General features: G+C 37.1%; 2 protein-coding genes across 2 annotated transcripts; both read left to right on the forward strand.

Moving 5' to 3' along the window:
• The first annotated feature begins 2,562 nt into the window (after positions 1–2,562).
• On the forward strand, positions 2,563–3,616 carry LOC6580453. The gene is made up of 2 exons (XM_002006255.4): positions 2,563–2,674; positions 2,732–3,616. The coding sequence occupies exons 1-2, from the start codon at positions 2,618–2,620 to the stop codon at positions 2,984–2,986; spliced, it is 312 nt and encodes a 103-aa protein (XP_002006291.2). The 5' UTR covers positions 2,563–2,617; the 3' UTR covers positions 2,987–3,616.
• Positions 3,617–7,249: 3,633 nt separating this feature from the next.
• Positions 7,250–19,999, forward strand: LOC6580454. The gene is made up of 3 exons (XM_002006256.4): positions 7,250–8,136; positions 18,685–18,894; positions 18,972–19,999. Exons 1-3 carry the CDS (start codon positions 7,723–7,725, stop codon positions 19,194–19,196), a joined length of 849 nt encoding a protein of 282 aa, XP_002006292.1. The 5' UTR covers positions 7,250–7,722; the 3' UTR covers positions 19,197–19,999.
• Positions 20,000–20,596: the final 597 nt, after the last annotated feature.

Genomic DNA, 20,596 nt, shown 5'->3' on the forward strand with positions numbered 1-20,596 from the left:
AGGCGAACGATGCGTATGCGCAACATGTGCAACAGGGCGTATGAGCCAGGCGCTGGCTAAAGAGCATGAGAACGAGAGCGAGCGAGCAGGCGAGCGAGTGCAAGAGTCCGCATTGAAAGAGCACGAGCTTTGAAGAGAGCGGCAGTAACTTTGTCCTGCAGCTGGCGCAGTTAATTGCATTAAAAACACTGTCGCAGCTGTGACGTCACGCGGCGTGCGTGCCTTGTGACGTCCAACAGTAAAAGGGGCCAGGTCGGCAGCCAGAACGGACCAGGCCAGACCGGGCCGGGCTGGGCTGTGCCGGGCCGGGCCAGAATATGCTCCTGCTGCTGCCCTACTAACACAGTTACACCGCCAGCTGAGCAGCAGCAGCAGCCTGTAACTGACCTAAATTCCCGCCCACTGAAAATTTGATTTACGTTCTTGCCCTTTTTGCATTGCGTACAAATTAACTTGGCCACTCTTTGTCCAGTCGGCAACCTTAGCGGCATATGCTTTCACTTTGCCGTTATGCTACCTCTGCTTTTGCTGCTTCGTCTTCATCTTGCTATTTGCTTTGTTGCCTGCCGTGTCCTTGACATCTCGACATTTGTTTTAGGCCAACGCTGGCAAAAGAAAATTATTTCAAATGTAAATATGAGACCCGAGCTGAGTTAGGACGCGAGTCCGTTTCGACGCCTTTGATGTACAGCCACATTTTCATTAAAAGGCGCATTTTATATATTGCGGTGGGCGGCGTCGGCGTCAGCGTCGGCAGCGTGGGCGTTATTCTAACGCGTTTTTACTCTTATTTCAATTTTATTCTTAGAAAGTGCCGCCCGATGTAAAATATAATTTGGTCTGACTGCTTGAGGGGTGGCGGGGGCAAGCTTTGAAGTACGGTAAAGCGAGAATGTGACATTTTAAAAGGGAAGCTTCAACTTTTCCACAGCTGCACAGTGGGATCAAATGTGAATTTATGCAAGTGGACATTAAGGTATTGTTAATTGTTGTTAATATTAAAAATAAATTAGTTATTATATATATTTATAGTAAATATTTTATTATTATTTATTATTATAGTTTTTATTATATAGCTATAGTTGATTTTCATGATTTGATTTAATTCATTCTAAATTTTGAACTAAAATTAATAGAACTTGCGCCACCATGGTTGCTAGGGATAACAGTAATTAGATTTTTAAATCAATTGTTATGATATTTACTTACCATTTTAGCTATATATTCTTAAATGCATTAATCTTAAAATTACAAATAAATTTGTACTGAATTTTTTTAAACATTTCTCCTTCTCGTTATATATATTATATTAAAAATATAACTAGAAAATATTAATGTAATAAATAAATAAATTAAAAATAATAATAATAATTAAATAAATAACTTCGAGAGAAGGAATAAATATATAACAGCAAACAGATATTTACTTATTACAAAAAATATATTTATTTGAAATATATTTATAATAAATATATACAATTGTTAAATAACTTTTATATTCATGTGTTTAACTTTTGTGATTTATTTATTTATTTATGTTAATTATTTGTACGATTTTTTACTTTTTATCATAACAAATATTTGTATAAAAATTTATAAATAATTTTACTTGATTATTAAAAGAAAATGTTGCTACACTTTATAAGAAAACTCCCTTGTATTTCATCATCAATTTTGATCATACTTATATTGAACAGCTTCCACTGTATATTTGATAGCAATTTGTTCGTGTCATTTCATAGATAAGCAAATATGTGATGCGAGTAGTGAGCAGAGCTTGCTGCATGCATGAACAAGTGAAGAAATCAGTGCTCAATTGGCAGAGCATCAGGCACAAATGTTAAGTGTCTGACAGCGCTGATAGCAGCTGCTGCTGCTACTGCTGATGACAAGGGGGCGTGGTCAAGGAAATCAGATATCGAATATAAGTGTAGTATGGCGCAAAATTTTCTACAATTTCTATTTTATGTTTGTGTTTTTTTTTATTTTTATTTTTTTTTAGCCAAAAAAGTAAAAAATAAAAAGCAAACATGAAAAGAGCAGCTTGTTTATTTGTGAGCCTGCGGGTGACTGTAGGGCTGTATGTGGGTTGCTGTCTGAGTGTGTGTGTGTATGCATGTGTATTTGTATAGTTGTGTGTGAGTTTCGCATTGCACAGAAACAGCATGTTTTCTGTAATAGATGCCGCTGTGGGCATTACTAATACGCCCCGTGGCACATATGCGCAGGCAACAATTGTGGCGGCAATATGACGCTGCGGTGGGCGGCTTAAGGGCGTTGTCATAATCATGCACTTGATGCCCCCAGCAGCACCAACAACCAACTACCAACAAAGAACAGTCAACAGCCAACAGCCAGCAGCAACAAGAGCATTAAGAACGACCGCTTAGATTGCCTCATTTGCTTGTGTATTTTTTTTTGTATAAGCCCACACACACACACATGCACATGCATATCCGTGTGTGTGTGTATATATCTATCCTTGGGCGCTTGTTTGCCTCGCTGATTTGTTTGCGCGACCTAAGTCATTAGCTGCTGCCGCAGAGTCCATAAAGGAGCAAGCTGCCTAGACACAGCTGTCAGTAATGAAAATTTTTAGTGATAGCCCAACACAAATATGAAATTATACGTTTTACACATTTCCATGCTGGCGCTGGCGCTGGCCCTGTGCCAAGTAAGCCCACAGCCGTTGAGTTGATTTCACCTGTTCATCAATGGCCTTCCATTGCAGCTGCAGGTGATCGGCGCACAGGAGAGCTGCTTGGACCGTTGCCTGTTGAGCTGGCCAAATGAAGTGAGTAATGCGCATGAGGAGCTGGCACTGGAGCCGAAATCGACGAAGCTGGATCAGCAGCACACAAATACCAAACAACAACAACAACAGCTAGCCGAGTGCCGTCAAAATGTGCAACAATTCGATTGCACTTTGAAGTGCATGTTTGAGCACTTTCAAGTGCCCTATCGATGTAGCAACAAGCGAACATAAAGCTGCATGCGCTCTATTTTGCAAATATGGGCTATAAAAAGTCGACTGTGGTTTTAATTGCTATTGACTGGGCTGCTGAATCAAATGATATTTCAATATTTAAATTGAGCCTTAACTAAGCTGCAACTAAAGCTAATCTAAGTTGCCTCAACTTTTCGCTGCTGGCAGAGCATTTTGTAGTCGACTTCAATTGCACTAAATTAACGCTTAACTTAACACTCACTTAAATTAAGAAATATGGCATTATATCTCAATGCATTTAAGCTCAATGCAATCAAGAGACAGACAGAATAATAATTTGTGTGCGAATTTAAATAAATATTCAGCAATTAAATGAGTGGAAAAGCTGGCAAATTGAAATATGTAAATACCTGCGCATTTGCACAACTAATTAAATATGCGATTACGATTAAATTAAATTGCATGTTTAACTGCAAGCGAGAAGCGAAAAGGGAGCGAGTCAAATAACACAAACAAAACGCAAATAAAAGGCATGAAAGCGAAAGTGAAAAACTCGAGCCAACTGCGGGCGAGTTCCAAATAATGTTCAGTCGACCCGCATTCGCATGTGTGTGTGTGTGTGTGTGCGTGCATATATATTTAAATTTAATTAAAACATTTTCATTTTTATGTGTTTTTCGTTGGCATTTGCTTCTGCATTTTTTTTTTTTTTTTTTTTTTTTAATTCATTCAATTGTAGCTAAATGCCAGAGCATCAACAGCGGCTGCCTCGCAAATATTTGGCTTAGCTGAGGAGCTGAATTCATGTTGGGATTTGAATATACTACGTATTCACAGGATGCGCACTCGATTTCGATTTGTTTGGCTCCCTCTGAATTTCTGTTTTTTTTGTTTTTTTTTTGGCAAGCTCAAAAGTGCAACATATCCAATTGCGCCCGCTGAATGCCAAAGTTGAGGTCCAGCCTGGCAAGAGCCCAACAAAACAATAGTCGACGGAGCTGTTTATATTACGCTGACAATTGAATACTCTTATAGGTTGATCAATGTAGTGGGGAATAATAAATAAATTTAATAATAGGTTTAAAGTGATGGAAACTTTTTTTATGAAAATATTCTTAAAAATCACATAACATATCTGGCTTGCCGAAGGAATTCTTTTTATGCATATGTAGGAGCTATTCATTGGAGCTCCCTTAATGACTCGTCTAATCTTATTTAACTAATTATTGTCAGTCCTGTACCTTATATATATAGTAAGTATATATATATAGTAAGCATATACCATTACTATTACCTGTGCTGCTATTTATTCATCTAAATATAAAACTAGATCAAGTTGCTACTTAAGGCAGCAGAAACCTTGTTTAATTAATTAAATAAATTTGTACAAAAAAAGAAATAAACCTATATACATATTTTATATTAAGCCGACAATAGCAAACGCCATAATATGTTATCAGAATATGTCTAGTAAAATTAATTTAGAATTCCTTTGATTGATTAAGAATGCTGTCTTCGTCAGCTTAATAAGACGTTGATGAGATAAATATGGCAAGCAATTCGCTCTGCATATGGTACAAAAGAGAACTTCTAAACTTTTATCTCGATTCCGTTACACACTTCCTGAATACCCTAACTGGACAAGTCTAAGCAATTAATCATCGCCCCATGTGACCTTTTGTTAGGGTATGCTATAGTTTGAGTTACAGCTGCTGCTATTGTTGTTGTAGTTGTTGTTGTTGTTGTTGCTGCTGGTGCTGCGTCTGCGATGACAAGTGAGTTAATTAATCTAACTGCCCAATGCCTGTCAAACTACAGACGCCGAAGGTCGTGCACCATAATTAAACATGACTGTTGTTGTCCTTGCTATTGCCGTCGCGCCTCTTGGCGCTCCCCCTGCTGTTGCTCCTGCTGCTGCTCCTGCTGTTGCTCCTGCTGCTGCTGCTACTGCTAATGATGGCTATGTGGCTGATACGCTTCCCACCTGGCTGCTCATACGGACGAGACGCATAAATTTCAATTTGTTATGCTCAGCTGCCGTCTCGACTCACCTTCATTTACATACCATATATGCATGTTCATTATACCTGGATGGACATGCAAAAATGTTCGCGCCACGTTCGAATGCACAATTAGCGAGCTGCCACATAAATTATTAGGCCGTTTGATTGTCGCAAGGAAATGAAAACGGAAATTATTACTCTCCCGCACATACACACGCGCACGCACACACACACACACACACACTCACGTGCACACATACCACATAAGCGAAATGTGCGAAATATGCGAAATACGTTAATGGCGGGGTCAGCGTATTTCGGAAAAAATGCAAAGCGCGCTGTGCGCTTTTAGCAGGCACTGTTTGTCAAGGGCATGCAGTGTGGTAATTAGAGATGCTCCAATGATTTTGATGGATGTGTAATGAAAACTCTGCGAAAAGTGCAGCATTGGCGATTTTTATTGTATTTACGAGTATTATGAATTGTGTTGCAGTATAGTCGATATAGCAAGCTCATATAATTATTAGTTGTATAATCATGAACAAAATTAAATTTTTAATCAAATTCAAAATTCACTTTCGTTAAAAAAGTGTTATAGTTAAGCTTATCATCGTCATGGTAATATTAAATTGATTAAATTACAAGACAAAAGCATTAAATAAATTATCTCTATAAAAGTCATAGAAAATTTTTTTTTTTTTATATTATACATTGACATAATATATTACATAGATACAAAATATATATTAATATTACAATATATTGACCTAAAATCAGAATTTAAAATATTTAATATGATTTGTGAATATATAAAGTTTGATTATTAGCAAGAATATGAATAATTGAATTTATTTGAATTTATTTTGTCATATTTATCAAATTTTAAAATTTAAAATAAAAGCTAAATTCGCTGCCTCCTTGCTTCATTATTTTTCTGTAAATTAGAAACACATTGAATAGTTTATGTCAATTTAAGCTTATTGTATGAGAAAATAAATTTTATCTTAAATCTAATTTTGTTCTTTCTTTTTCAATTTTCCTTGCCTTTTTCTGCAACATTTAACAGCCTTTGTATTGCATTTTATGCAGCACGAAATCTGCACAACACAAAAGTGATGATGGAATTAAATTGAAAACTTAGTTCCGCTGCGGCGTGATTCGCACGAGGGTCACGTAGGCATCTCGATTGTCAATCAGTTGGAAATCGCTGTAAGTTTTGTGCAATTTCCGTGCTGCGTGCATTGCATTGCCAGAGAGACAATTAATGCATTCGCACTGCACGCTGCGGCGTATACGTAATATTTTAGTATTTTCGGCTTAAATGTTTAATATATGTGTGCAGAGTCGAGGCCTGCATATGTCAGCGTATAATTTTCAATGATAACAAAGTTCAATTTATGTAAAAGCGCTAAATGCAATTTACGCCCATGCATTTTAAGTTCGGCAATAAACCTATTAGCATGGCTGAAAGCGGGAGATGAAAGGCAATAGTGTGAGACAGAGATAGAGACAGAGTGCGTGTGAAAGGGCGATAGCTATTGGCAGCATGTAAATGTCACACTCAGTTCAATCGACAGTTTTGGCTCATAAATTCGGTCCTTTGTCTGCGCACCTCTGTTGAACTTTCCCAAAGTGCCAACAATTTTAATAATGCGTTAAGAGTTGCGGTGCTTGCAAGGACCCTATTATGGCAAAGTGACATTTTTCGACTGCCTGTTTGAGAAATTTCTGCATTATTTTTTTTTTTTTTCCTCCTTTTTCCCCAACAGCAGCCGCATTCATAGGCCAGAGTTTTGCCTGCAAGCTGCCAACTTTATTTTTATTGCATTTATAAACTTTGCCCTTACACAGAGTGCAGCGAAAAGTTCAAAGCCCAAATTTATATATACTGCGTATAAGTTCAACAATTTACTCATTGCTTTGCCAACAAATTTTCAACTAAAAAGCAGAAAAAAGAACAGCAAATAAATAAGCTCTGCCCAGCTCTGAGCAGTGGCTGGCTAGACACACCTGGACACAGGTGTGTAGGCCTATGTGCCACTCAAATGTACACAGCTTTGTTTGTCTGGCCAGCCATAATCACGCCCAGTCTGTCGCTAACAGCCGGCTAACAGCCCATTAGCAGACCCATAACAGCGCTCGCTCTTCAAAGCTCACTGTTAGCTGTGCTTTTGCGTCTGCTCTTCGGCGTCTGTTTTGCTTTTTGGCATTTTGCCTTTAGCCAGTGCTTTTGCAATGACAGCAAACGCTGAGCAAAGACACGGAGCTGCTTCTTTAAATACAGCACGCACAGATGTCTGGCAATTTATTCCAAGTTCGGCCGGCTTTTGTTGCAATTGGTGGGTGCGGCTGCCTCGGCATCTGCGACAACAAAGAATCGCGTAAACATTTAGGTGAAAACTTTCAGTTTAAAATGAAGTTTTAAATAGTTTGAAGAGAAAATACAAAATAATTAATAAAAATAAAATAGATTTTTTACACAATTTTAACTGAAATTCTCATAATTAAAAACAATAAATTGAAAGCATAAAATACTTTACTGCGAATTCCTCATAAAATTTGCGAATTCTATTTCTCTGAAACAACAAAGTGAAAAGAAAGGCTCATAAAAGTAGGCAACAAAATTCTACAAGTACTAAGCATTTCAATTAAGTTTTAAATTTGCTTCGCTTGTCATAAATCTGTGGTCTGGCTGGTAGTCTGGGCCACATAAAAGCAAGCAGACAAAAGAAAACATCAAGTTGAAAAAAGAAAAACAAAAACAGAGAAAAAATGTCAGAAATTAATGCAGCAAAACAGGCAATTTCTGCAGTAAAAACAACAGCTGAAATTGTTGAGGCGACGTCGGCTAATGCGGCCCCAACTCTGGGCCAGACCACATCAAGAACGACAACAACAACGGGAACACCACGACAAAGAACTTTGATGCGTGCTGCGGAAATGGATGCCGATACCGATGCTGAACCAGACGACATGGATGATGGAGTTGTTGTTGCTGCTGCGGCTGCTGCTGTTGCTGCTGCTGCTGATGCAGCTGTTGCCGATGACGATGATGCGGATGATGCGGCAGACAGTATTACGTTGGAGCTGGCATTGTCGCCAAACACGCCCACACCGCCGCCCACACCGCCACCCATCACTGCCGACGAGGATCTGGCCGAGCTGGACAACAGCAAGCCTTTCAAGGTGGGTACTCCATTGCCTCGCCAGAGGGCACTCACACAGCATTGCCCATTCATAAGTCAGCTCCAATTGTTAACTGGCCAGCAATTCGTTAAGTGATTACGGGCTCCATTGTTGCTGGCCTCCACTTCTTCCTTTTTTTTTGTCGAACAAAACTTTTGACGTTCAGGCACAAAGTGAAGTGGTCCAGCCAGCGAGGCGCACGGACCTAGGTGCAAGGAGCAAGCGACTGGCCACTCAAAAGGCTTTGGCTCTGGCTACGGCTTTCGGTTTCGCTTTCGCTTTGGCTATGGCTATGGCTTCGAGAGCAGACGCTTGTTCTAGTTGTGGCTCTGTGCCGGTTCTGCGTGCCTTGCGCACCCTTCAGGCATATTTGACTTTCAAGGGCTGCAGCAGCCGGTCTATACCATGGCCCAAAAATTCCGTGTTGCCTCAAGGCACACGCGGTTTGATCCCATCAAGTGGCCAAAAAGGGGACAAATTTAATTATGCAAAAGCAAACACAAAAAAATGCAAGTCACATAAAGAAATAGCGTGAATTTATTGAAGTATTTAGAAAAAATATTTAATTTAATCAATTTGAAGAATAAAATTCATTATACATTAAACAAAAACTAATTAGCAACTTAAACTTTCAGCAAAACAAAATATAAATATTAAAGTTTTTTTTTAAGCGAAAAGTTGAGTTTATTCATCAGAAGAAGCAAACTTTTTAAATTATGCACTTGACATGTTTTGCTGCTTTTATAAAGCAATCAATAAATTTTATTTATTCAAATATATTTTAATGAGCAGGTGCTAAAGCTTGATAGAAAATGTTTTTTCATTTTTCTATCGGGCGAATTGATGAGTAAACATTAAAATTATTGAAAATTAAAATCAATTGTGAACAACAAAAAGAACAATTGTGATTGATATTGCATGAATAAAATTGCAATTAATATTTAAAAATTAGAGTAAAAAAATTATATAGTAAAAAATAAAATTGATTTAATAAGAAACAAAATAATAATGATGTGAATTAATACAAAAGTAATGCCTGAAAGAAACCTATATTTGAAAAAATGTGTAAACAATATATAATAATAATGATATGCACGATTATAAAAACAAAAAAATAATGTAATTAATTTTATTTAATTTAATCAAATACATATCTTTCTTTTAGTAAGTACTCAAGTTTAATTTATTATATTTAAACAACTACTTTTAATTTGTTTATTTAATTAACTAATTTTTATTTATTAAGTACTAAAAATTTAATTTTTATTGATCCTTTAAATTAAAAAAAAAAAAAATAATAATAATAATTTAAAATATTTAAAAAATTTTATACAATATATAAATAAATGTTGAAAAAAATAATAAAATAAAAAGATCCATATAAAAAGGGCCATAAAAAATATTAGAATTTACAATAAAACGAAATGAAATATTATATAGATGATGTTCGACTGGTATAAATCAATACAAAATTGTACAGCTTACTTGATTGACTGACTGACATATAATGTATAGATAAAAGTTAAAGAGCTTGCATAAATATGTATATATACTCACATATATGAGAATCAAGCAAAACCTATTTACTTTATGCAAATCACAGCTGCGTGAATTGTTGATCTAATTTTATTTTTTGACAAGAATTGAAAATCGCTGCTAGATTTTTGGCAGTCCGCTGGCTGGATTTTAAACATATTCACATCAAATTTGGATACACGAGAGACTTTCCATTGCTCCGGTTGCCGGCTTTGCTTATTACTCGTCAACAAGGTGAAATTTGGTATTCATAAATAATTGAGTGGGCGACCACAGAAATGGTGCCTGGTCAAAATACCGTTGCAAATTATACAGTAAATTGCTCAACACGCCATTAATCGACATTTTAGCATAGAGATGAATGCAAATGTTATCTGTGATCTCGGCACATTATCATATATTATAAATGCAGCGCCCATTCGGAGGAGCCCAGTGCATGGGCTCTATTAAATATGTTAAAAATTCAATTAGCTTAAGCTGAAACTTGGTCGGCATTAAATTTGTTTCGTTTTTGGCTCAGTTTGTTTTTTTGGCTGAGTTTGTTTTATCAGTTTTAATTTGAGCGAACTTTTTAAAGTGTGCCGTAATGTCAAGCAGCGAAAAGCCAATGTTGTGGTGGGCTAACAATTGAAATTAATTAAAACTGTTCGACGAGCAACGGGCGAAGATGCTGCAGCATTTCAGCCCGAAATCACAATGTGGCTAGATAACGTTGGCAGTGCTCGTATATCATTAGACGCTGGGCAGGGTAGGGCAGGGCAGGGCGGGCAGAGGTCGGCGGTCGGCGGGGCGCCGTGTCTGGTACGCGTTGGTGCCGATAACGATGCTGCTGCTGCTGCTGCTGCTGCTGCCACTTGGCCATGCGTCACCAGACACGGAACGAGCCACTTCAGCGCTTGAGTCGTCTGCCCTGCTGTCTGCCGTGGCTCCTAATCGATTTATTGTATTATGCTGTGAGCGTTAAAAAGCGCCATAACAAAATTAACTGACTCAAGGATCAGTGAAGGGAAAAACTTTATAACTGGCCCAGCCCTCTGAGACGGGGCTTGTGGTTTCGCGCCAGGGCCATTGAGTTGGCCAGACGCGAGCATTAATTGACAGTTTTGTAAGTCTCAAATGTTTTATTTGTGCGTTTGTGTAGTCTACGTCATTTCTTTCCTTTTGGCAATTTGTCAGACGCAGGAAACGTGCGAAAAGTTTTGGCCCCCATTTCCTGTTGCTCGAGCGGGCCTCAAAGTTTGCTGGTCTCCATGTTGTATGCGCAATTTATGTGGCATACATCTAATTAATAAGCGCGCACGGCATGTTACATGAATTTGACAAGCAGCCATTGTTGGCCCCGCCCCACGTCTGCCCTGATGTCTATCTGACAGCTTGTCTATCCTTACGGTTGACGTGAACCACTTTTCAACAATTGTAATTAATTAAATAAGCCCCTTATGATGTTTGCCTTATGGGTTCGCCGTTGTCTCTGTGTGTGTCTTGCAGGTACATTATGTGTATATGCTAAAAAAACATATGCCTTAACTTTACAGTTAAAAGAAAGATGATGTATGTTAGAGGAATTGAAGAGAGGGAGCATATCTAAGGGACACATCAATAGAAAGAGAGAGAGAGAGGCGAAAAAAGGGGGATATAGAGAGAAAGGTCGTGGCTATTGTTTAAATATAAAATAAGGATTAGAGTGAAAGGATAATTGTAAAGGATATCTAAGACCCATAATTCAGAGTTCATATAGAGAGTGGGGCAGAGAGGGAGAGAGACGCAGAGAGAGAACGAGAGTGGGAGAGAGAACAATGGGGAGATAGAGTGATAGAGAAAGAGGGAGAAAGAGATAGAGGGAGAGTTAAAAAGAGGTAGAAAGACAGAGAGTGAGTGATTGTTTTAGAGAGAGAGAGAGAGAGAGAGAGAGAGAGAGTGACAGAAAATGATATTACTTCTGAAAGATGTGTAAGTCTTGCACATTTATTGCAGTCAATATTTACATTATTTATATTAGTAATTATTAAATTAAATACTAACTATATACTAATTAATACTAAGGTAGCTAAAGCACTAGCTGCACGCTTACACGAATGAATATATTCTTAGTTAATATACAATTCAAACAAAATAAATTATAGTATATTGAATGTGACTCATCTCTAGGCATCTGTAGGCCTTATATAATGTATAGTATATATAGTCTTGCGATGAGCAAGTCCGAGTTGCAGCTTGTGTTCCTTTATCATTTCCGCTGAAGTACTTTTTGTGTCTGCTTTTCATTGTTTTCATGGACTTGACAATTCTTCATACCTTTCATTCCCTGTATTAATAAATATTATCTATATAAACTTACAATATATATTCCTTTCCTATATAAATATGCTAATCTTTGCACAGACAGTTCGTCGTCATTTACCCTTCATCCGTCAAGTATTTGTTTGTTTTTTTGTTTTGTTTGTACTTTATATACAAAACTATATTTTTATAATTATGCTTATTAAAATCAGTTAGCCTCAATGAGCCTGAGTACACGTTAAGGCAAGGTAAGGCAAAGCGAGGCAATTTGAAAATGCTTTGCTGCCAGCACAATCACAGTCTCTTAATAGCTCGTTATGTGGTCATAAAAAAGAAAGAAGCAAAACAAGAACGAGAATGGAGCACACGGCAGGACATGGTGCTGCTGGCACAGACACCTTGTGGGAGTAATCCGACGGCGACATGGAAAACGCATTTACTGTTTCGTTTTTTGTTTTGTTTAATGCTGTCTGAGAACAGTTCAGTTCCAGCTACTATGCAAAAGCAATGCCTCAAAAGAGAAGAGAGCCAAGACCAAAAAATTCCCATACAAATGTCATGGCAAATGAATGGAATGGGAGGCTGGGGGCTGGGGGCTGGGTCGGAATGAATAAACTTACATGATACAAGTGCAACAACAACAACAGGAGAGCATTGAACATACAAACGGAAGCAGCAGCAATTACAACAACAACTAGAGCCTGGGCCAGGTGGAAATGGGCGAACACGCTGCGTATACGCAACGTTGGGCATTCAAATAAATAAACGAGTTTAATTCATGAGCAAGCAAGCATGGAACTCAATGACGCCACTCCATGGAGCAATATGAGGCCGCAAGTACCCAGAGAAGACCAAGTGGGCGTGGCCGCATGACGCCTCCCCAGCCTGTTGACTATTTTCTAATAGTATGCGTGTCAATGCGGTGACAAAACATGTAAATTTCTCAATTTACATGTAGTTGTCCGACAACTGCAGAATGCCTAATGGCTTCGCAATGGCAGTGAGTGAGCTATTTCAATAATTTGATGGAGCTACATGGTTACCATGGCATTCTGACGGCAATCGAGCGAAATTAGTGGCATCGACAGGGAACACGAGTCTGCACAATGGCAGCTCAAAGCAAAGCAAATCAGAGGAACTTGAAATCAAACACAAGCGATTCATACTTCAATAGAGCAATGCACAAGGTGTGGATTATTGTGACGTGGTGCGAGGTAAGAGCGCTCGTTGGAAAAGCAAATAAAGGTGTGTGAAGTCAAGTGCTGCGATATGAGAAGTATCCAAGTGTAGAGTATCTTTGAGATAAATTGAGGTAAGCCTTGAGTTTAAGAGGGAAGCAAACAAGTTTCATAGATGTGTGGATGTGTGGTCCGCTGTAGTTGGGTATGTCGATATGTATAATGTAGCTCTTGCTACTGCTAATAGATAGTATATCAAATGTATAAATGTTTTGGTTTGCTTTGTCACTTCAACAGTCGGAAATTGTAAATGCGTTTATTTTAAGTTATTTATTATTAATATTATACTTTTAGCAAATTTATTCAAAGTGACAAATCTTAAATTTATCAATTTTAATTACATTTATTTTCTTAATTTCTATTTCTATTTTCATAGTCGATTCTTAGTATTTGGCTTGGGTACTAGACCAGCCAGAAATTATTATATTCATTTCTTACCAAATTCTATGATAAAGCCATCAAAGCGTCGATTACGATCTGTATATGAAAATAAAACAATATATTAATAAATTTAAATAGATTCACTAAGTTTTAAAACATGAATGAATCAAATATTAATTAATATAATAATTTATATTAGTGATTAAATATAATATTTTTTTATATCCAACTTTCAATTCTTCCCTTGGATACAATAATAAATAAATTTAATTTTTTTCTTAAACAAATTTTTAAATTTTATTTAAATTGTTAATGATTAATAATAATTAATTCAATATATTAATAATAAATAAATATAAAAATATGCATGTAGAGTTTCAGAATTTTAGAGTTTTTTGATTCACAACTATGAATGAATCCATTTTAATTTATTTAAAATTAAAATCAATTTATAAAGATTTATTTAAAATTTCCGACATCTGTAGTTTTTTCTTGCACAACATTTGCTTCAATTATAACTCTTCAAAGTTTTTCTTAGCATCTCTTATTGACTTTGCCCATGGTGCGAGTGTGCTGGCATAGCTCTGTCGTTTGTGTTAATTTTGGGTTTAACAGCAGCTCAGTTGTATTCACAGTTGCCCCGCTACTGGCGCACAGATGCAACTACGCATTCCTGATGAAGTCTGACAATGGCCTGCACACGTGTGCCTCGCCTTACTCCCGCCTTCGCATGGGGACAGGGCGCACGCGTGTCATTATAAATGCATGAGTGCATTGGCATCTGTCCATTGTCCTCGTCGCTTGCTCTACTGTTTGCTGCTTGCTATTTGCTGCTTGCTGCTTGATGCTTGCTGTTGCCAGATCCGGGTCCAGGTACTTGCCTGGCATTTTCCGTAAATTTGCCGAACCAATATTGATGTGTGAACAAGGATGTGTGCAGGAGACAATGCGCTGCCGATGAGGGCACTTTTAGCTTGCTTTGTTACATGGCTTAAATATTTGTCAGAGCAGCTTACAAGTCAACTAGAATGATTGGCAGCAGTATCATAGCTGGCAACGAACAAGAGTCCTTAGAGCTGATGAGTGCTATCTTATGTTAGTGGAGAGGAAGGAAGAAATATAGATCTGCGTCTGAGTAAAATCTTTTTTAATTTATTTATTATTAATATTTAATTTTTAGCAGATTTTGTCAAAGAGACTAGACTTTGTCAGTTTGAAATTATTTTATTTTTAATTTTAATTTCATTATTTACATCTATATAGGCATATATTTAGTAAAACAATTTCATTAACAAATTATTTATGCAGCTGTCAAGTATTTAACTTTAATATTTAACTAATGTCAATACACAAAACTATTAGTCTCATACCGAAAATAGAAAACAAAACTAACACTTGAGCGAATAATCCAAAGCATTCAAATTGATTAAGGGCACTTGACAACAAGGATTTTCCTAGCTGAAGGCAGCACACTCATTAAGAAAATTAAAGCTCAGTGTCAAATCCAGATATTTAAGTACAGCAAATGGTTAAAGTCAAGGCCGGGGTCAATGTGAAAATGTTAAACAGGAGAAGAGGAAAAAAAGTGAATGGCAAGCAAATGTAAAGAAAACAAGTGCAAATAATGTGGTGTAGTTTGTTTTGGGCAAAGCCAGGGCAGAGCAGAGCTCTGAATACGCAGCAAAACAGAGTCAAGAAACGCATTTCACGCAAACAAAGCCACAGGCCATTGGCATATGCCAGCCAAAACAGTTAGAGCAGCCAGTCAGCCAGCCAGCCAGCCAGCCATCCCAGCATCCAGGCCAGCCAGCTAGCCATCCAGTCTGCCAGCCAGTTGGCCGAGCAGCTAAAGTGGCAATCAGCAAGTCAGCAAGTCAGCGACGCAGCGAAGCTTGCTTTAAGAGTTTATGGCATTCAGTTAAAGCAAAAGCGAAAATCTTGTTATTTGCTAGAAGAGACCTGAATATTTCTTAGTACAAGCTAAAAGGTCATAAAGTGCGCAAATGTAATGCAAATCCATGTCTTGAAAGAGTTTTGAATGGATTTTTATTAAATCAATTTGCATTCAATTTTGTTTGCGCTTTTTGCATTCGCTTTTCATACAATTCACGATGATTCCAATGAAAAATTCTTGAGGCCAATAGGATTCTCTACGAGACCCAAAAGTGTGGCAATGTTTGAGATGCTGTGATATCAAATAAACGAAATAAAAGGACAACCTGAAAGGAACCTAAACAAATATTTTCAATAAATTAATAAGGACATCTTTTTTCCTAAAAATCTTTCCTAAAGAGATTTTTTTTGTTTTTCAAATTTTCTAAAAGGCTCTGTGGGGCAGCAGAAAACTTTAACATAACGAAAACATATTTTAAAGAGTTCTGGATATTACTGTTACTGCTCAGTATTTTTTAGATGCACTCCTTAAGAGAATTAGCTGTCTTGATTGCCTCGAAAATTGCGTTTATTTTTGTTAATCTTCCTTGGGGAAAACTCTTGGATTGAACCTCGTGGGGCAACATGTTGAGCGGCACAATAAAAGTCAACTCAGTTCAGTTCAGCTCTGTTCAGGCTGTGCCAAATGTAAATATGAGTTTAATGGCCAGCACGCAACCAAGTGGCCAGGGCCAGACCCACTGGCCGGGCCAAAATCGAATCACTCAGTGGGCTGGCGCATAGAAATTCGCATAAAATGCCTGATAAATTTTCATTGTTGCTGCCAGAGGCAACATTGTCGGCGAGTTGATAGATTTGCGAGGCGCTATAATTGCTTTAGTCGATGTGACTGACGATCGACGCGTCGCTCGATTGATATGCTAAGTAGCTGGCGTAGGTGTGACTTATTGGCTTAATGGAGTGACAGCTTCATTGTCAACGCCAGGCAGACAATGTTCCCATCATATGTCATTCGACAAAGATGATGATGATGATGATGATGATAATGTTGATGATGGTGCTAATGGGGTCGATGATTCTGATGGGCCCCAAGCATGAATTGATCAAGTGCTGTGTCCTGTGTTCATTTATCAGAGGAATACACAGACACACGCACACGCACACACAGACAGCTACATCCCAAATTGTGTACAACATGACGTATACTTAATATTAATAAGCGGGCGTTGCATAAAGCCAGCTTTATTTAGGCTGCTCACCTTTATGTCGTGGGCGGCTCCTTTCTCCACAATTTCCCTGTCTTTCCGTCCGTCTGTCCGTCTGTCTGTCTATCTGTTTACTTGACCCATTCACTTAGTTTCAGTTTCGCTTTGACCGTTTCACAACAACAGCAGTGTGCTTTAAATATTAAGCAGTCCATCTGCGAGTGGGCCAACATCTTTTTGGCCATGAAATATAACACGCTAGCTGAATACATGTCATGCTAAAAGTGTTGTACCTGTTGTTGTTGTTGTTGCCCATCTTATTGTTGCGGTTTTTATTGTTATTGGCAAATAATAAATTGATTAGTTGCTCGCTTCTGGCTGTTGCTATACAAATACACGCACTTATACATATACATATACACATATACATATATAACTTTATATATATATATACAGCTTCCTTATCGCTGTCGTGCGCCTCGCTGGCTTTTCGTTGTTTTTGTTGGCAGCTTAACACAAGACGGAAATGTTCGAATGCTGCTGGCATATTTGAGAATTAAGGCAAAGCATCGTTTTGTGAGTTTTCCTTCTTACGTTTTTCCCTCCCTTCGGTTGGCCGTTGTTAGCTGCCTCACGCCTGTTTCCAATCAAACGCCGTGACATTTTCATAATAATTAAATGAGTGCCAGAAATTTTTGAATGAAAGTTGTTGACTTTTGTGTGGTCTCTCGTGAATACAATACAATACCCTCCCAGCGGGGGATCTATTCATAGTGAAACATTTAATAAAGAAAAGCGCGAACCTAACGACAGTGTGAAAAAAGGTTAAAGATGCTTAAGCACATTTAGTTAGGATGGCAGTCTTAGCAGCTTAACTGAAAACTTTGTGAAATAGGAGTTTAATTTGTGGCGAAGTGAATTATGAATTTTGGACAGCTGATAAAAGTTTTTCCCACAATTTTTAGTTACTTTTTAATCTGCTCGGACTATAACGATTTTTTACAGAAATATCTTGCAAAGGATTCGTATAAATGAAAAAAGAGATAATATATAACTGAAAAGTTTTCAGAAGGCTTTTATATATCGCCTTTTAGATTATAGACAAATAAAAAAATAATGTAAGAGTTTAAAAGAAGATAAGATAAAATAAATAAACACAAATATTTGTTTTTATTTATTTATGTTTTGGCATTGTCGATATAAAAGCTGCAAAATTCATATAAGAACTAAAAACAAAATAATAATAAAATAATAAATAAATAAAAATAAAAAAATATATAAAAGTCATTAAAATTGAGATTTCATAATTAAAGAATAAAATTCTTAAAAAATAAGAGTTTAAAAGAAGATATGATTTAATTTTTTTTATTTTTATTATTTTTATTTATTTATTCATATATTATTATTATTATTTTTTGGTTCTGGAAATATCCATATGTAAGCTGCAAACGTAATAAATTAGTATTGATTTAATTTTTACAACATTTTAACAAAGCTCATTAAAATACATTTTGTCACATGATATAAAAATTTGCCATGAAATAACTTTAAAGAAATACAAATGCTGATGCCAGCTGATACAATTTTGCACTACGAGCCTGAACGTGACCTAAGAATATCTCAAAAAATGTAAAACTTCTGCGAAAACGCCCTTTCGATAAGCAAGTCAAGTAATTTTCTTAGAAATAATTCTGTTTGCCGAAAATTTTCGTTATTTTTGATAAATTTTTTGCCGGAAATTCTGACTGATAAAAGTCAGTTTCAAGTTATGCTAATATTTAACAAAAGAGCGTAGAGCAAAATGCAATCCTATGCAATCTAAGTGATATATACACAGATAGTAGGCAGGTAGTTTGCATACATGAATAAGCAAAGCAGCTGAAATTGGATAAAGATCTGCAGTTGGGCAAAACTGAATTGAAAGGAGAGAGCTGAGATATTTGTGGGAAATATTGGACTTGTTACAGCCGACTCCCATGGCTCACACTCTCACACTCACACTCTCACACACACAGGTCAAGGATATCACACGTAACATACGCAAGGCCGTTGTTGCCACAACATTGGCCGAGCTGCGCCTCAAGGTGGCCGCAAAGTTTCAAAGGGCTCAGCCGGCGATTCATTTGGATTGCGATGGCACCGAAATTGATGATGAGGAGTATTTTTCCACACTGGAGGCGAATGCGGAGTTGATTGCTGTATTTCCCGGCGAACAGTGGCGAGATGTAAGCTGTGGCTGTGGCTGTTGCTGTGCCATTTAAACAAGCTTCACTGTACTACACTCTCTTCTCTCCCTCAACAGCCTAGCGACTACAATGCAAACTTGCGTCGCCCTTCGCTGGATGCCCAGCGCCTACGCAAATTGGTGGGCAAGCTGCAGCAGAATCTGATCAACGATGCCGACCTGGACAAGTTGTCGAACATGGATCCCAATTCGCTGGCAGACATCACAGGACGCGAGCTGAAGGACAGCGACTACTGTGTTCAGAGCGAGGCAGCGCGCCTATCCACGGAGTTGTCCTGCTAAAGGACTTATTCAATTTGTTTGCACTTAGCCGTGTTCTTAGCATCTTTGTGTCCACTCGATTTGAAACACCTAGTAACACCTACCTAGTAAAATTCCTACACCTATGTATATGGGGGATATAGCACAGTGAACCGTCGCTTATGATAGATTTGTAAGGAGATTTGTAAGAGTTTTGTATGTCAAGCCGAGAGAGATTTCGGGTATTTTTGGAGTATGTTTTGATAGCACTTATTACGAGGGGGGCGACGATATGGGCAGTTGATCCGTAGCTTATAGGCATGTATTATATGTACTCTCTAGTTGTATAGCACTTTCAAACACACACCCACATCTACAATATATGTACGAGATAATAATATTTTTGGAAACTTACCTTTGCCACAGGTGTGAGTACGTACGATTAATTAAACTAGCCTGTTCCTAGACCAATATGCAACAGATATAGACCAAAGTGCAATCTAGTCTACCCTAACCAATTTACTTCAAATCAAGTGTAGTTGCTTCAAGCAATCGCAGCTGTGTGAGTATATAAGCATGATGTGTATGTGTATGTGTGTGTGAGTACAATCTAAACAATAAACACGTGTGCCAGATCTCTATAGAAAATCTCAATAAATATTTATATATATTTGATGTCTGTGCAAACTTGGTGTATTTGTATTTTCAATATAGTATATACATATATATATATCAAATTTGTCTGTAAATTTAGCACACAGCATTTCGGTTAATAGGGAGCAATTTGATATTTGAAATAAAAGAAAACTGCACGCAATTCAATTAAAATTAAATTTAAATCCAAGCGCAAGCAGGAAAAATGAAAAATGAAAAATTGAAGTGTGGAAATTGTTGATAATTTTAAATGTAAAAGCCGAAGATAAATATATGTTTTATAATACGTGTGTATGTGTATGTTTGTGTGTGTGTCTGTGTATGTTTTATTCACTGCACTTTGTTTAGCAATTAAGCATGAAAGGAATATCAAATGAAAAACCATTCAGAGACAAATTGAAATGCAATTTACGATTACAATGCAAACTATTTGCTTCGTTGTGCACATTTTACATCACAAAATCGATAGATTTGAAAGTTTGGTGAAATTGGCAAATAAGATAAATGTACGAATACTTTTTGCGTTGTCTGTGAGTTTCACAATAAATTGAGATTAAATGTGTTAGACGCTGTGTGTTTTATTGGAATCGAATGGGCTATATAATAAATTACCTGGCAGATAATTAAAAAAGTTGGCGTAGGTAAGTAAGTAAAGTAAGTAAATTATTTTTCAATCATTTAAATTTATAGAGCTGTACATATATATTTATATTTATATTTTTGTAAAAATTTTTAAAGACAAGAAAAGACTCATATCTATATATTATTTTTGATAACTTTTTTTTTTT

The sequence above is a fragment of the Drosophila mojavensis genome, unplaced genomic scaffold (assembly GCF_018153725.1).
Source record: "Drosophila mojavensis isolate 15081-1352.22 unplaced genomic scaffold, ASM1815372v1 contig_81, whole genome shotgun sequence".
Taxonomy (NCBI): domain Eukaryota; kingdom Metazoa; phylum Arthropoda; class Insecta; order Diptera; family Drosophilidae; genus Drosophila; species Drosophila mojavensis.

Bases quoted from the DNA above. Each gene is read 5' to 3' on its own strand.
- LOC6580453 (XM_002006255.4), top strand. From the start codon at position 2,618: ATGAAATTATACGTTTTACACATTTCCATGCTGGCGCTGGCGCTGGCC. The intron at 2,675-2,731 runs GTAAGCCCACAG...CTTCCATTGCAG, and splicing joins TGGCGCTGGCCCTGTGCCAA to CTGCAGGTGATCGGCGCACA.
- LOC6580454 (XM_002006256.4), top strand. From the start codon at position 7,723: ATGTCAGAAATTAATGCAGCAAAACAGGCAATTTCTGCAGTAAAAACA. The intron at 8,137-18,684 runs GTGGGTACTCCA...TCACACACACAG, and splicing joins ACAACAGCAAGCCTTTCAAG to GTCAAGGATATCACACGTAA. The intron at 18,895-18,971 runs GTAAGCTGTGGC...CTCCCTCAACAG, and splicing joins CCGGCGAACAGTGGCGAGAT to CCTAGCGACTACAATGCAAA.